Genomic DNA, 17,928 nt, shown 5'->3' with positions numbered 1-17,928 from the left:
TTCACCTCAATCAAGTGGGATTTATTCCTGGGCTGCAAGCATGCCTCAATATTCACAAATCAATCAATGTGATACACCACATCACCAAGAGAAAGGATCACTTCAACAGATTCAGAAAAAGCATTTTACTAAGTATAACAACCGTTCTCAATAAAAACCTTCAATGAACTAGGTCTAGAGGGAACATACCTCAACATAATCAAGGCCTTATATGAAAAACCCTTAGGGAACATCATACTCAATAGGGAAAAACAGAGCTTTCCTATAAGGTCAGGAAAAGACAATGATGTCCACTCTCACCACTTTTATTCAACATCATACTGGAAGTGATAGGCACAGTAATCAGACAACAAAAAGAAATAAAAGGCATCCAAACTGGTGAGGAAGCAGCTTTCACTACTTGCAGAAGACATAATACTTACAGAAAACCCTAAGGATTCCACCAAAAACATACTAGAACTGAATTCAGTAAAGTCACAGGATACAAAATCAATGTACAGAAATTTGTTGCATTTCTATATAATAAAGAAACAGCAGAAAAAGTGAAATTAAGAAAACAATCCCATTTACAATTGCACCAAAAATAATACCTAAGAATAAACTTAACCAAAGAGGTGAAACATCTGTATTCTGAAAACTATAAAAAACTGATAAAAGAGGGACACCTGGGTGGCTCAGCAGTTGAGCATTTCCCTTTGGCTCAGGGCATGATCCCAGTCCCAGGATTGAGTCCCACACTGGGCTACCTACATGGAATGGAGCCTGCTTCTCCCTGTGCCCATGCCTCTGCCTCTCTGTGTGTGTCTCTCATGAATAAATAAAATCCTTGAAAAAAAATAAAAGAAACTGAAGATATACAGTTGGCTACACATGGAAGCAATCTATAGATTTAATGCAATCCCTATCAAAATACCAAAGTATTTTTCACAGAGCTAGAACAAAAAAATCCTAAAATCCATAATCCTATGTATGGAACCATAAAAGACCCCAAATAGCAAAAGTAATCTTGAAAATAAGAAACAAAACCAGAGGTATCACAATTCTAGACCTTAAGTTATATTACGAAGCTGTAGCAATCATAAAACTATAAAACTATGGTACTGGCACAAACAAAACAAAACAAAACAAAAAACAACACCTAGATAAATGAAACAGAATAGAAAACCCAGAAATTAACCCACAACTATATGGTTAATTAATCTTCAACAAAGCAGGAAAGAATATCCAGTGAGAAAAAAGACCATCTCTTCAACAAATGGTGTTGGGAAAACTAGACAGCTATGTGCAAAAGAATGAAAACTGGCCTGCTTTTTAGACCATAAACAAAAATAAACTCAAAATGGATTAAAGACCTAATGTGAGACCAGAAACCATAAAACATCCTAGAAGAGTACAGGCAGTAATTTCTCTGACATCAACCCCAACAATATTTTTCTAAGGTATGTCTCCTGAGGCAAAGAAAACAAAAGCAAAAATAAATTATTGAGATTACATCATAATAAAAAGCTTGTGTACATCAGAGCAAACAATCAACAAACTGAAAGGCAATGTAGGGAATGGGAGAAGATATTTGTAAACAACATACCTGATACAGGGTTAGTATCCAAAATATACGAACTCAATACTAAAAAAAAAAAAATCCAATTAAAAAATGGGCAGAAGAGATGAACAGACATTTCTCCAAAGAAGACATACAGATAGCCAATAGACACATGAAAAGATGCTCCATGTCACCCATCATCAGGGAAACAGACATCAATATCACAATAAGATATTATTTCACACCTGTCAGAATGGCTAAAATCAAAACCACAAGTGTTGATGAGGATGTAGAGGAAAAAGGAACATTTGTGCTCTGTTGGTGGGAACAGCTAACTATGGAACACAGTATGGAGGTTGTTTAAAAATTTTAAAACAGAATTACCCTATGATCCAGTAATTCTACTACTGGATATTTACCCAAACAAGTCAAAAACATTAATTTGAAAGGATACATGGAACCCTACATTTACTGCAGCATTATTTACAATAGCCAAATTATAGAAGCAGCCCAAGTGTCCATCAATCAACAAATGGATAAAGAAGAGGTGGTGTGTACACATGTACAGACACACACACAAACACGAAAAATTACTCAGCCATAAAAATAATGAAGCTTGCCATTTGCAATAACATGGATAGGATCTGGAGGTTATAATGCTAAGTGAAAGAAGTCAGAGGAAGACAAATTATCGTATGATTTCACTCGTGAAGTTTAAGAAAACAAATGAAGAAAAAAAAGAGGCAAACCAAAAAACAGACTCAACTATAGAGAACAAACTGATGGCTACCAGAAAGAGATGAGTAGGGGGTGGGTGAAATAGCTGATAAATATTAAAGAGTATACTTATCATGATGAGCACTGAATAATGTATAGAAATGCTGAATCACTATATTGTACACCTGAAACTAATATAACACAGTATGTTAACTATACTGGAATTAAAATTTTAAAATGAAAAAAAAAATTCCCTGCAGAACATCCTGCCTATTGTTTTCCTGCTAAAAGATCTCTTGGCATTAATATCAAGACTCAACAGCACAGTATTGGTGTAATAACAAACTGATCAATGGAACAGAAAGCCCAAAAATAAACCCAGACATACGTGGACAACTGATACTTGACAAAGGAAGTGCAGTAGGAAAAAGGATGGCTTTTTCGACAGCAGTGGTGGAAAAATTAAATATCCACAAGTAAAATGAACTTGGATCCATACCTCATATCACACATGAAAATTAACTCAAAATGGATCATAGATCTAAATGTAAAACTTAAAGCTTGGAAACTTCAAGAGGAAAACATGTTAGGTAAAGATTTCTTAGATACCAAACAAAAGAAAAATTCATAAAAGATAAGTTGGACTTCACTAAAAAAGGAATTGGGGCTCCTTAGAGAAATAACCAAGGCTCGTACAGTAAAAGTAGAAGATAAGCCTGGAAACTATCTGGTTTTCCAGAAAGTTAGAAGTATTCAACAATCAATAGGTGTGTGTCAAAGGACAAGATTTCAACTTGAAGGGGTTTCTACTGCCCAAATTGGAACAATGTGGTTATCAAAATAATGAAAGGAATAGTATATAATATAAAAAAATTTCACATGCCCACAGTAATAAATGGAAAAGGAAAGTCTCATTCATACAGTACAGAATCAGCTAATAAGCTGAGAGTGACAGAAAAATCACCATTTTGCAACATCACAGCAATAAATGATGAAGGGAAGAATCAGCAGTGGATGCTATCTACAGTTTTTGGGAACAGAACACTGACAGAGACCCAAAGTATCTCACAGGAAGTTATTAATTACAAAGGGGGAAAAGTGGAGAAATCTGGCAGTTCAAACTAGTGATGAAAGCCAAACAACAGCAATGGGACAAGAGGACATCATGGTTTCCTAATGTAAAGCACTGAAGGGGACGCATTACTTTTGCCAAAAATGATGAATAAGGAGAGAAATCAAACATTAAGTTTGAAAAAAACATTTGACAGAAATAATTATTAACTACCTCAAGGAACTGGGATAACTAGGAGTGGCCAGTAAGAAGCTGAGACAGTGCTCAAGCATATAACAGCAGCAGATGTGATAAATATGACACAAAATAGCCACTACTGCTAAGGCTAGGACAGAGTACCCAAGGAAGAATTTTCCCTTCAGAGCTCAATAGTCAGACCTTGTTAGAAAAGATAACAGCCATCACTCACACTTTGGTGCTGTACCAGTGGGATTTGCTGGAAATTCACCCTCTGGAACTTGTCCACAAATCTATTCCATAGTACGTGCTGGCAATCTGTGTCCTGGATTTCCCCCACCATCAAAGGGGGTGAAAAAGCTGCTGTGAAGGACATTATTGTGACAACTGACAAAATTTGAATATAGATCATGTAATTAGATAATAGCACTGTACTAATGTCAAATTCCCTTAATTTAATTATACTGCAGTTATAGGGGATTATCCTTGCATATATCAAAACTCATCAAACAGTACATTTAAATATATGCAGCTTAGTATATGTTAATCTTATCTCAGTAAAGCTAAAAAATAAATAACCTTTTAAAAAAGAGAATCTATGTTTGGGGCTAAGGGTCATGTCTACACTGCTCCCAAATAAGTAAAAAAAAAAAAAAAAATATATATATATATATATATATATATATATATATATATATATATATATATATCACCAAGCATACCAAAGTGAGAAATAAAATGCAACAAAATCTAGTATCCTTAGGAAGGGCTCATAGGAACAATACTTTTAAAGTTCTTATATGTGGTCTTTTTTTTTTTTTTTTTTTTTTTTTTATGATAGTCACAGAGAGAGAGAGAGAGAGAGAGAGAGAGAGGCAGAGACATAGGCAGAGGGAGAAGCAGGCTCCATGCACCGGGAGCCCGATATGGGATTGGATCCTGGGTCTCCAGGATCGCGCCCTGGGCCAAAGGCAGGCACCAAACCGCTGCACCACCCAGGGACCCCCTTATATGTGGTCTTTATGCTTAAACATCAGTTGGCTGGATGTGTGCCTCAATTCACTTTTTTTTTTTCTATGAAAAATCTTAAAAATCTTTACTCCAGTCTTCCAGATTTAAGTACTAATGCTGGAGAGTCTAATGATAATCTGGCATTCTTTCCACCTAAGTGATGTAGTCTTTTTGTGTAGGTGCCCAAAATATTTTTTCTTTAAAAGCCCTAAAACACATTTCAGTGGTGGCTGTTGTTTCAATTTTCCTAAGGACATGATGAACCCTTATAATATAGATGTTCATCTTTTAACAGCATTTTGTTTTTTTCCTGTTTCTTTTTTCAGTCCAGGCACTTTTATTAATGTCCATATACTTATGTGCACATGCATATAAGATCTTCTTGTCACTTTATGAATTTCTTTCAGCTCTTTACTTGATTTGTTTTCACTTGTCTTTTTCCATCATTTTTTTCTTTTGTGGTACTTTCTAGAGTGTCTACTCATTCAAGAACTTTCTGGTTTATCTTCATTTCTGAAATATTTCTCATTCATTCCTCAAGTCTTGTCAGTTTTTCATGATCTCCTATAACATAGGAGCTCATTTACAAACTTTTCTAATTCAGTTTGTATTGTTTTTTCATAACATACTGTTTTATTTTTCCAGCTTATTTTGTAGAAATCATATCTGTGCTTTAAGACAAAGTATACTGCTATCTTCACTTCTTTAAATCTGTTATTCAGAGGACTACTGTCCTTTTTCTTATACTATCTTCCAATGACATAAAATTACAATACCTTCTAGAAACCTTATTTTTTTTTTTTAGAAACCTTATTATATAGTTGGATGGCTTTCCCTATACTTTTAAGTTTCCTATGTAAGATTTGTAAACAGACTGAGATAGCTTTCCTAGATTCAGAGTTCAAAGGTTTCCTCTTATATTGTTACCACAAAGTATTCAAACCTAAGGTACTTAAGTGTGACCACTTCCCTAATACTTTCTGAGATCTGCCTCCTCCAGTGCCCCCTCCCACATGTATCTGTGTCTTTTCTCCTCTTTACCCTTAAGTTCCTACTCTCATCAGCTTTTATTTGCAGCAGTTTCTTTTCAGTGTGGGGCTCTGTTCGCTTCTTGAATATTTCTAAGACTCTCAGGAACCAGGCTGTCCCTGCTCCCTCATACTTTCCTGTAGCAAACGATCTCATTTCAGACCCTATTAGAAGTTTGTGGACGACATTTTGAATAGCACTCCCTAAAATACTTTGCTTTTTTTCAGAGAGTGCTGAGTGGCACTGTAAGAAGGCACACAGGTATCACTATAAATGTACGATTTCCAGTAGCAAGTGGGCCTCAACAAGATCTGCAGTCATACTACATTTTACTGGGAAATGCAATCCACTTTGCACACACGTAGACAAACCCTGTGTGTGTGTGTGTGTGTGTGTGTGTGTATACCTACTCTTACCTTCTCTCCTGTTCATAACAAAATGTCTCTCCTTCTATTCAAAGTCACCAATCTCTCCATCTATGCCTTGGATCAATCAATTCTGCTTTCTCAGAACACCTCACAAATCCCTTCTTTGGTATATTTGATAGCTCGTTTGACTGAACTCTTCTTTCATATAACAAACGTGCTTAAGCCTTTCCCATTTACATAACTCCATTTCTCTCTCCAACTACTGCATAATTCCTTTAAATTTCTCTAGAGTTGTTCTAACTTTCTATCCACATCTCTTTACTTCTACCTATTGTATAACCCCAACAGAGTTTCCCCTACTACTTCTCCATCAAAATATGCTTTGCACGACTGTCATGTTTCTAACACTAAAATGTTTTTGGCCTCTCTTATTTGACCTTGCGTGAATGCGACACTGTGAACCACCACTTTGTTAATACTTTCTTTGCTTGGCTTCCATGACACTACATTTTCCTGGTTTTCTTCTACCTCTTCTCAGTGTCCTTCTAGGTTTCCATCCCACACACCCATAACATATCTGGATTCCTAAGGCCTTGTCCTAGGTGATCTCCTCACTCTAATCTCTAGAGTAGAAAAGAAAGAAACAGAGGGAGGACAACAGGACACCAAAAAGGAAAGGTCAGAGAAATGGAATGGAAGCCTTAATACCAAAAGATGGGTGGGGAAATGAGCTGAGGTTAGTAAAAGTTAAGGCACGTGACACACAAGTCATCTAGAAGATGAGGAACAGAAGAAACATAAATCAACATGCACCAGTACAAAAGGCAGATACTAATGTCATGTGCTATAGGCTCTTCTCCTGGTTATCCTTAATGTTGAATACAGTCAAGAGATCCCAGAAAGACTATTCATTCATAAGGAAGATAAAATAAAGATCTTCCAGTAGTTATAACTCCCAATTACTATATATGACATTTTTCTTTTAAATTTATTGGGTTTTTTTTTTTTTAAGATTTTTATTCGTGAGAGACCGACAGAGAGAGAGAGAGAGAGAGAGAGAGGCGCAGAGACAAAGGCAGATGGAGAAGCAGGCTCCATGCAGGGAGGCCTGACGTCGGACTGGATCCCGGGTCTCCAGTATAGCTCCCTGGGCCGAAGGTGGCGCTAAACCGCTGAGCCACCCAGGAGTCCCACTTTTAAATTTATTGTAGGGCAGCCAGGGTGCTGGCTTTTATTTTTAAAATCTTTTAAAAATAAAAATAAAAATAAATAAATTTATTGTATTGTGACCAGAGTACGTATGGACAACGTGTTTTAGAAGAAATTAGAACAAAGTTCTTTGAAGAATCCTGTATTTTTGCAACTTAGGATTTGAAAACCATTTTTGAAAGACGAGGTAAACACAGAAAAACACTAAGGCAATTCAGCTGACAGTTATGTTCACATGTTGTTTTAAACACATGCACCTATGTATATATTATGTGCATATACTACAGTACTAGAGTACCCTGTATATAACAAATCACATATACAAGACATTCTGAAAGAACAAAATCAGGGTAAAATATTTTTAAATGTTTTGCTAGTCATGATAGCTTCATACCACTATCCTCTAATGGTCCAAGATGTAATATACATTTAAGGCATAGTTCATCATTAATTCAGAGGATGTCAATTTCAAAGAGGGTTTTTGGTAATTTTGAAACTTTTAGGCAAGTATTAGATTTGGTTAGAAAATCACTTGTGTTAACCTCACAATAAGACTGATAAAGAGCCTATGAAGTATCAGTTCTACCACTCTAATGCTGTTAGCTTACAAATTAGTATTATCTTTATCATAGCTAAAAAAATGAGACTTCAAAGATTCAAATAATTTAGGGCTGGTTGGAAAATCGTGACTCCATCAACTCCATATACCTGATAAAATAAAATAAAAAAAACAATGGAACAGCAACAATTACAGCTTTCCATAGAATAGAGATCTTGCTGGCTAATCTACCACTGACTGCATATTCAGGTGCCAGGAAATGACAAGTATCTATCCCTCTACATAACACTGAAGAAGTCATCAGATATGAAGTGCCCTGAGGAACTTTCCATATTTTCCTAAACTTGGGAGGAGCATTATTATTAGCATCCAACCTTGATGACAGACTTAAATACAACTCTCTGTGCTATTAATTGGAGTTAGGGATCACTTTTTATAATTATTACACATACCCTACAACCTGTAACTTAGGGACTCTCCAGGCTGCTGAAACTGAGGGGCTTTCATGAGTGGCTTCCATATGGGAAGCCCTAGGAACTGAGATCCCAGGGTTTTATGTCCGGGTCCTGATAATGGCCTACCACGATCTTCAAATTTTCAGTCATTTTAGTTAAAACCAGAGTCTACAACCCATAAGCCAACTTATCCAAGAACATGTAAATTGTATTACAATACGTTATGTATGTGTATGCATGAGCAAGCTAGCGGTGGATTGGAGGGGGGAGTGTCACAATAGGGTCTGCAGTATAGAAATCCTATTACTTCCCTGGCAGCTGTGTACAGTTTGACAGGTTGTGCAGCACAAGGGACTACTTAATTTAAGAGGGCAAATGGGGATTAATATGCATTCCACTTCCTAAGGCATGTAATCCTTGGTACTACAGGTGACAAGTGAACACATATTCCTAACTCCGACAAAGTAACTTTTAGACTTACAGCAGCCTCAATTCCCCCACTCTTAGAATGCTTTGTATACTATATGTGTGAAATGCAGCCATTTGACATGCTTATTAATGACAATCTACTTATCAAAATACTTTAACTTAAATTCTAATGTTTTCCCCTCAACTCAATAAGTTATGTTACCTTGTAATGTGGGACACATATATCCCATTTTGGAGACTACTGGTCTACTATGTACTTGAAAATGCAGGAGTAAATTTGAAAAAGGGGTCAAGGTTTTAGGAAGAAATGTAGGGCTCATGCAAGTAGGTTGATAGTTTACTTGGTGAGATCTCTAAGAAAAATCAGACAAAAATCTTGAGATCTGGGACACCTGGGTGGCTCAGCAGTTGAGCGTCTGCCTTTGGCCCAGGGCGTGATCCTGGAGTCCCAGGATCAAATCCCACATTGGGCTCCCCACCAGGAGCCTGCTTCTCCCTCTGCCTGTGTCTCTGCCTCTCTCTGTGTCTCTTGTGAATGAATAAATAAAATCTTAAAAAAAAAAAAAAATAGAGAGCTCTAAGAACCAAATTACCCACATGTGAGCATATTAAAAAGGTTCAAAGCAGTGTAATAATAGTATTTGACATCAACTTTCTACCAGGACAGAGTAACCAGTACCAAGACAAGTTTGCCTGCCATGTACAACTACATGTAAACGGGGATAGATATATGAGGCAACTATCTTTGGGCATTGAACAATAGGCAATGAGGACTGTGATTCCCTGAAGAAAAAAGGGAAATGCAGGAGGTAAACCCTAATAGGTCTTGATTCTCTACCTGGGGACTATCTCTCAGCCACAATTCAGGGAACTAGAGCTTAAGTAGAACACAGCTTAAAAAGCCAGAGAATTTGGGGCTTGAAGCAAATTAAGCACTGGAGAGAAGAGAGCTGCAAAGAGTGAGGGTGCCAGTAGTCTCTCTAGGGCTTCTCCAAGACCATCGCTGAAGGCTAACATGCAGGTGCACAGCAAGACTTTGGGATGCTTACCAGAGAACAGTTGCTAAGGGATGGAGAAAAGCAAAGATAGTAGAGGACCAGCAGGAAGAAAGAGAAAACAAATTTTTAAGAAGTAGTCTTAAACTCGACCATACTAATAATTACTTAACATGTAAATGAATTAAACCATTAAAAGCAAAAACTTACAGATTGGATAAAAAAGCAAGACACCACTATTCACTATCTACAAGAGACCTACTTTAAATAGAAAGGTTAAAAGTAAAAGAATGGAAAAAATATACCATTCAAGTAGAGGTAAGACGACTGGTGTAGCTGTATTAATGTAAAAACAATGTAGACTTCATGAAACAGTAGTACAAGAGATAAACAACATTTCATAGTATTAAAAAGGGCAGGCAATTAATCAATAAGATAAAGCTTCAAAATATCAGTAGCAAAAACTAACCAGGAGTAAAGGAATAAAAAGGTAAGTCAACAATCATGATTGAAGATTTTAACATTCTTCTCTCTGTAACTGATAGAACGAGTAGACCGAAAAAAAAAAAGAAAAAGAAAACCAAACCAATAAAATAAACATTTTTACAACACTATCAACCAACTTCACCTAACATTTACAGAATACTACAAGGAACAACTGTAGATAGAATTTAATTTCTTTTTAAATACACATAAATGGTCACCAAGATAGACAATATGTTAGGACATAAAATGTCTCAATAACTTTGAAAGATCTACGTCTTGGCTCAGGAAGTGATCCCAGGATCCTGGGATCAGGTCCCACATTGGGCTCCCTGCAGGGAGCTTGCTTCTCTCTCTGCCTTAGTCTCTCTGTCTCTCTCATGAATAAATAAATAAATACTCTAAGGAAAAAAAAAAAAAGATTTATGTCTTACAGTTTTTTCTTTTTTTTTAGTACAATGGAATAAGCTATCCAGAAAATCCCCATGTATCTTTAATACATTTCTAAGCAACCCAAAAGAAATCACAAGAAAAAATTTAAAATATTTTAATAGAATGTTAATTAAAACAATTTATTTGAGGTGGCAACATATGCTTAGTGAGAAAATTATACCTTTAAAAAAGCAGAGACAAACAATAAATAAAATTAACAAAGCCAAAAGTTAGTTGGTAAGCCCTCAAAAATAGCAAGAAAAAGAATACACATTACAAATAGAAACAAAAGAAGTCTGGGACATTGCTCAGGCCCTGAAAACATTAAAAGGGTTTGGGGAATACTGTGAACAAACATATACTAAAAATGTACCAATTAGATGAAACAAAATTTTCTTCAAACAATTTACCAAAATGGATTCATGAAGAAATATAAAATTTGAATCGCCCTGTATCAAGACACTGAATCCCTAATCAAAAATCTTCTCATAAAGAAAACTCTAAGCACAGATGGATTCACCGAATTCTGTCAAATGTTTAAAGAACTAATACTAATTTTACAAAACGTCTTTCAGAAAATTAGATGGAACACTACACATTTGAGGCCAGTTTTACCTTGATACTAAAATCAGATAAAGATATGAGAAAACCATCACCAATATTCCTCATAAACATAAAAAAGTCCTCAAAATATTAGCAAATCAAGTCCAGAAATACACATAAAGGTGACCAAGTACAGCATATCCTCAGAATGCAAGATAAGTTTAACATCTAAAAGTCAACATAATTTACCACATTAAGAGAAAAAAGGAGAAAACCCACATTATCATTTTAATAGGTACAGAAAATGCATTTGACAAAATTCATCATCCAAAACGATTAAAATACCCAGCAGACTAGGAATAGAAAAGATCTTAATTTTGATAATGGGCATCTGTAAAAAGCTCATAGATCTAACATATAAATAAATGGTGAGCAACTAACATCATCTTCCTAAGATCAAGAATAAGGCAAGAATGCCATCTCTCATTTAATAGTGAAATTAAACTTCTACTCAATATTGTACTGGAGGTCCTACCTAGCACAGTAAGGGAAAAAAATGACAAGTTAATTAGGAATTAAAAGTTAAAACTACCTACCTGTAAGCAATAGGATAGTCTACATAGAAAATCTTAAGGAATACACAAAAAACTACTAAGATTTAATCACTGAATTTAGCAAGATAATGGGATACAATCAATATACAAGAGTTGATTGTATTTCAACTAGCAACAGTTGGAAATGATATTTTTAAAAACACCAGTATCATTAAGCAGCATTATCATAAAATAGTTTGGAATATAAACTTCACAAATATTGTACAAGACTAATATGATAAAATAGTGCTGAGAGATATTAAAGATCTAAATAAACAGGAAATAAAAGGTTTATAGGTAGGAATAGTCAATATTGTTAAATCATTCTCCCCAAAGTGGTATTTGGATTTAATGCAATTCCTATCAAAATCATAGCAGACTTTCAAGTAGAGATTAACAAGCTGATTGTAAAATTTATGAAGAATTGCAAATGACTTCAAAGAACAAAACAATTTTGAAAAAGAACAAAACTGTCCAATTCAAAATTTACTTTAAAAGCTACAGCAATACAAAAACACTTTACTACTGAATAGATCAACAGAACAGAAAAGTATAAAAATAAAAATTTATGTTCAACTAATTTTTTTTACAAAAATGCCAAAGTGATATAAGGGAAAGTACTCTCTTCAATAAATAGTACTTTAACATATGGTTGAAAACATGAACCTCAACCCTTATACAAAATTGCTCAAAATAGATTACAGATCTAAATACAATGACTAAAACTATAAAAATACTGAAAAGACAAAATCTTGGTAAATTTGGGGTAGGCAAAGAACTATTAGAACACAAAAATTAGGGGGATCTCTGGGTGGCTCAGCGGTTTAGCGCCTGCCTTCGGCCCAGGGTGTGATCCTGGAGTCCTGGGATCAAGTCCCACATCGGGCTTCCTGCATGGAGCCCGCTTCTCCCTCTGCCTGTGTCTCTGCCTCTCTCTGTGTCTCTCATGAATAAATAAATAAAATATTTAAACACACATACACACACACACACACACACACACACACACGAGGATCCCTGGGTAGCTCAGCGGTTCAGCGCCTGCCTTTGGCCCAGGGCGTGATCCTGGGGGTTCAGGATCGAGTCCCACATCTGGCTCCCGGCATGGAGCCTGCTTCTTCCTCTGCCTGTGTCTCTGCCTGCCTCTCTCTCTCTCTCTCTTTCATGAATGAATAAATTTTAAAAATCTTAAAAAACACACACACACAAAAATTACTAAGTATAAAAGAAAAAATGGATAAATCAGACAATCAAAAATTAAAACTTCAGCTCTTCAAAAGACACCATTAAGAAAATGAACAGGCAAGCTATAGGAGTTAAATATGTATAAAACTGTATCTAACAAAGGACCAGGATATAGAACGTATATAAAGAATATTTACTTATCAATAATGTAACCAATTACTTAAGTTTAAAAATCTGCAAAAGACAAACTGAAATTATACCAAAAAGCTGTAATAACTAATAAGCACAAGAAAAGACTCTCATCATTATTCATCGGGGAAATGAAAATTAAAACCATGAGACTCCCCTTTGCACATCCTAGAATGACTAAAGTTAAAGACTAACGACACCCAAACTGGCAAAGATATGAAACTGGAACTCTCATACATCGCTGGAGGGAATGCAAAACCGTACAACCAGTATAAATATACATTTATGACTCAAAGAAGAAATTCCAATTTTTAGTATTTACCCAAGGAAATGATAACATACTATATAAACACTTGTCTACAAATATTTGTAACAGTTTTATTCCTAATAGCCACAAATTGAAAACAGTATGATTTCCATTAACAAGGTGAATATTGTATATAGAACTGTTTGTATATAAAACTGGTAGACAATATCTTAAATACTATTAATTCTTTGACATTGTATCTTGTACTCACAAGGTGATTTACACTTCTCACCAGGAACCCAAAGCAATCAAATCCCAAAATCGACAGTTACATTTTACAGACTGCCAGTTAGTAAAGAAGTCTAAAAAAAATTGATGGGTTCTTATTTTTTACTCTTCCCTGGATAAATAATGTGACCCTTTTCAAGGGTATGCTCAATACTCTTTTAAAAACAGCTTAGAGTTTGCTACTCTTTTGCTGAATACACTACAAAATATTTTACAATGTTGTACCATTTCTCCAAGATCAGTTTGTTTTCTGACTTCAGGTACCTATAATGTACAAGAAAATCTGTTTTCTACGTCCTTCCCTCTTTCCTGGATATAACTGCACACTAAGAAAATGGCAGTCATACCTGAGGTAGCTCATCCAACTTTAGCATGTGGTCACTCATCCTCATTCCTTCCAACTGGCAGGCAGCCTTATCAAAGGACAGTTTTGACCCATGTTCTCAATGGGGTCTTGGTAGTTACCATAATTGTATCTGAGCATTTATAAATTATAATACATTCTTTTTCATTATAAATTAGCTTTATTTCTTTTGCATAAAAACATATTTTAGAAGATTTTCTATGAATTCCAATTAGGGTAACAGAGAACACCAAAAATGGTTTATTGAAATATCAGGTTTGATAATGCTGAAAACTATTATTCTATACCCTGAATTTTGGTCTTAATTTCCTAAGGAATCCTCCTATGATCAATTTTGTTTTGGAATATAACATGGCTTGAGCTAACAAAACACTAGAATTTAATATTATACTCTAGAATTCTAAAGCTATGCCAAGTTGGGCTCTCTGGAGGGCTAGGCCTAGAAATCTAATTTTTTTTTTTAAGATTATATTTCTTTATTTGAGAGAGAGAATGAGCAGGGAGGAGAGGCAGAGGGAGAGGGAAAAGTAGGCTCCCTGCTCAGAAGGGAGCCTGCCTTTGGGGCTCCGGATCCTGGGATCCCAGGATTGTGAGATAACGACCTGAGCAGAAGGTAGACAACACTTAACCAAATGAGCCATTCAGATACCCCCCAAAATCTGATAAGTATACCAGTGCCTCTAGTAGAGCTAAAATTTGAAAACCACTATCTAAAAGGGACAAGTATAACTGCAACATGATTGTGACCTCAACAAAACTTGTTTTGTTTGGCCTAAAGAATGGGCCTGTGTGCGTGTGTGTGTGTGTGTGTGTGTGTTTGTGTGTGTGTTTTAATTTATTTGCCATTATCTAATCCTAGAGAAAGCTCACACAAAAATCCGGGCTTCAGACTTCTGGTTAAAAGAAATACAATATATATCTATATCTATATCTATATCCTTCAATACTGGCCCTCTCTGAGGGCACCTGGGTGGCTCAGCGATTGAGCATCTGCCTTTGGCTCAAGTCAGGATCCAGGTCCTGGGATAGAGTCCCACATCCGGCTCCCTGCAGGGAGCCTGCTTCTCCCTCTGCCTGTGTCTCTGCCTCTCTGTTTCTCTCATGAATAAATATATAAATCTTTAAAAAAAAAAATACTGGCCCTCTCTTCTCTTACATGACAATCTGCAAGAGCTGAGTTTGCTGCCCGCCTCCCTTTCACTCCTCACTTTCCTTATTATTTTACCCCCAAGCTCATAGTTCTCCAACTCAGATAACTAGCTTAGCTCCTGTAGGTATTATATAGTTTGATCCACGATGACTGTACCCACAAGTTCATTAGGAGAATGAAGAACAGAGATGGTGAAATGAACCCTATTTATTTATGAAATGTGCTGGCTAAAGTTTTATCTCAGCTAGTATTAGAGTAAGTTCACAAGGAGAGGGAGGAAGAACATTCAAGTTAATAAGATTCAGGATAGGTAGTATTTTTAATTTATAGAAAATGACCCTCTTTTTTAACAGTGTATTTAAAGAATCATTTGTTAGAGACCATTACCTTCCAATTTATATGCTTTCTTGAACTCTTGCTGGTAATACAAACACCAAGATAAAATATATTTAGACTAGAATCGCATAGAACATTTTGAGAAATCTGGAACTTAAAACCTGTCTCAGAGTTTAGTTTCAGAGCATTTATTCCCCCTGTTCTCATTCATTCCGGTCTGAATATCATGGCCAGGCACACGATAAACCTTAATTCTAGAATTACGCAAAATTCAGATCCTGATTGGCTACTAGCCTATTTAACCAATTAAAATGCAAATAAAAGAGACCTTAGACTGTGTCTAAACATTAAGAACTAGGATTTGTTTCACCTGTACTGAATTTCCAACAGGTGGGCCACATGAGAGAAAACAAGAGTGAAAGATCGGAGACTTCAGCCTATTTGCAAGCTAGCTTACCGTGGTAGAAGGCAGACTCATGGGTGAGAGACCAGGGACGTTTATTAGCTACTCACAATAATAACGTAGGCCAAAGCTAACATAAACCGAAGCATCGACATTTTTGCTCTCCTTCCCGGAACCCCAGTTCCCACCAGGCAAGGTCAAAGGGCCAGCTGACACCTGCACAGGCAATGGATTGTGTTACACCAGAGGAAACCTAAGCTTAGAGGACCCCAATCTTGTATCGTGGGTACTAAGCATGCCTGTCTTTAACTCCAGTGGACATCACACTGGACCACACGCATGCCTGCTCTTTGCTCTGGTGGAAGACACAATCTCTATCTTCCAAGGCTGATCCTTATACAAACATCTTTCAAAAACAGAAACAAAGGGCAGTCACAGTACCTCCCTGGCACGACCTGCAGAAACTGAGAGACCGCTGGAAAACTGGCTCCCTAGGCCAGATACTGTTCCAAACACAGAATCAAATGCAGAGTCTAACACTACTGTCTGTCTATAGCACCGATTTCATATACCCCTTAACATAGGCTCAATGACTTAATTAGCATTTTATCTCAAACTTAATCAACCAGACCCTCTGAAAGTATACATCAAAAACGAATCATTCAAAAAAAAAAAAAAAAAAAAAAAACGAATCATTCCCTTTCTAATTACTCTCTATTTTTGAAAAGGAGGTAGGTGCTCCCGAATCCGCAAAGTCGCAATTTACAATCCTCATTCTCCTAGGATGCTTACTGCGCTTACTCTGACTCACTTTTTAAAGGTCTCAAACCTGTTAACGCTCGCAATGGGAACGACCTGTCGAAAGTCTCATTACCCAGTAACAAATGCACCACCAAAGAGAACAGCAACGTCCTCATTACCCAGCTGTCGTCTACAAAATACAAGAAAATCCTGCGGGCCGCCCGCCCCCCCCCCCAAAAAAAATCACTCCCTTCTATTTCTCTTTACCCTTTACCGTTGCGAAAGAAAACCTTCCAATGCAAACACACACACACACACACACAACCACATACCGTCTCTCTGGGTCCCTCCGTCCCGGCAGAAGGGAGAGAAATCGGGGAGACGCGTCAAAGAAGCCGAAACATACGTGCAGGACAGAAAACAGCATCCGGATCTGCCACGCGTCTCCCCGAAGAAAAGTCCCCGTCGCTTCGTCTTCACCCACCGCCCACCACCCCCGGCTCAAATGACGTGGGTCCGAACCGGGTGATGAGGGCCGCACCGACCGGGACAGAGCTCCGGGGGAGGCAGAGGGCAGAGCAGTGAGCCGGACGCAGCGGGCCAAGCAGCCGAGCGACACGGCGCAGCCCGCTCCAGCCCAGGTTTCCAGAGTGCGGGGCGCGCTCCTCCAGCCCCGGAGGAGAACGCGGAGCCGCCGCCGCCAAGCCCTCGGCGCCCGGGGAAGTGGCTCGCGGGGCGCGCGGCCGCCGCCGCCGACGCGGACCCTCCTCCTCGCCCCTCCCCCGCCGCGCACCCCCGGCGGCGGCGACGTGACAGCGGGTCGCGCCGCACCCGGGCGCCCGCCTCCTGCCCCGGAGGGGGGCCGCTCCTCAGGCTCCTCGGGCTCCCCGGGCGCCCCGGGCTCCCCTCCCCCCCGCGCGCCCACCTCGGCCGCCTCTCACCTTGGGTGGCGAACGGCGAAGAGCCGCTGACCGGCGAGCCGGGGGCGGGGACGGGCGGCGGGGTCTCGGCCGAGCCCAGCATGGGCGCGGGCAGCATGAGGTAGCGCTGGGGCGCGGGCAGGCAGCGCTGGCAGAAGGAGTGCAGGCAGGGCAGCAGCTTGGGCGCCCGGCTCTGGATGTTCTGGTGGCACACGGCGCAAGTGTCCAACAGGTTGAGCCGGGCCGCCTCGCCTCCCCGCTCCGAGTCGGGGCCCTGCCGACTCTCGGCCTCGTTCTCCCCGCTCGGCGCCGCCAGGGGCCCCCCGGCGGCCGCCGCCGAAGCCGCCGAAGCCGCCGCCGCCGTCGCCGCCTTCTCCACAGCCACCTCCATTGTCCTGCCCCCGCCGCCGCCGCCGCCGCCGCCGCCGCCGCCGAAGGGGGAGCACGGTCCCCGCCCGCCGCCGCCCCCGACGACCTCCTCCTCCGCCTCCTC

At 38.7% G+C, this 17,928-nt stretch overlaps 1 protein-coding gene across 2 annotated transcripts in view; it reads right to left on the bottom strand.

The window, feature by feature from the left end:
- Positions 1 to 17,841, bottom strand: part of TRIM24 (tripartite motif containing 24) — a 99,767-nt gene extending 81,926 nt beyond the window's left edge. For both annotated transcript variants that reach the window (XM_077850073.1, XM_077850074.1), the window contains exon 1: positions 17,457 to 17,841. In XM_077850073.1, coding sequence (XP_077706199.1) covers positions 17,457 to 17,826 — 370 coding nt within the window. In that variant the 5' untranslated portion in view covers positions 17,827 to 17,841. The remainder of the gene's footprint in view (positions 1 to 17,456) is intronic.
- Positions 17,842 to 17,928: the final 87 nt, after the last annotated feature.

Source organism: Canis aureus, chromosome 15 (assembly GCF_053574225.1).
Source record: "Canis aureus isolate CA01 chromosome 15, VMU_Caureus_v.1.0, whole genome shotgun sequence".
NCBI lineage: Eukaryota > Metazoa > Chordata > Mammalia > Carnivora > Canidae > Canis > Canis aureus.
Note: the sequence above shows the minus strand (reverse complement) of the source record. Positions and strands in the feature narration are given on the sequence as shown.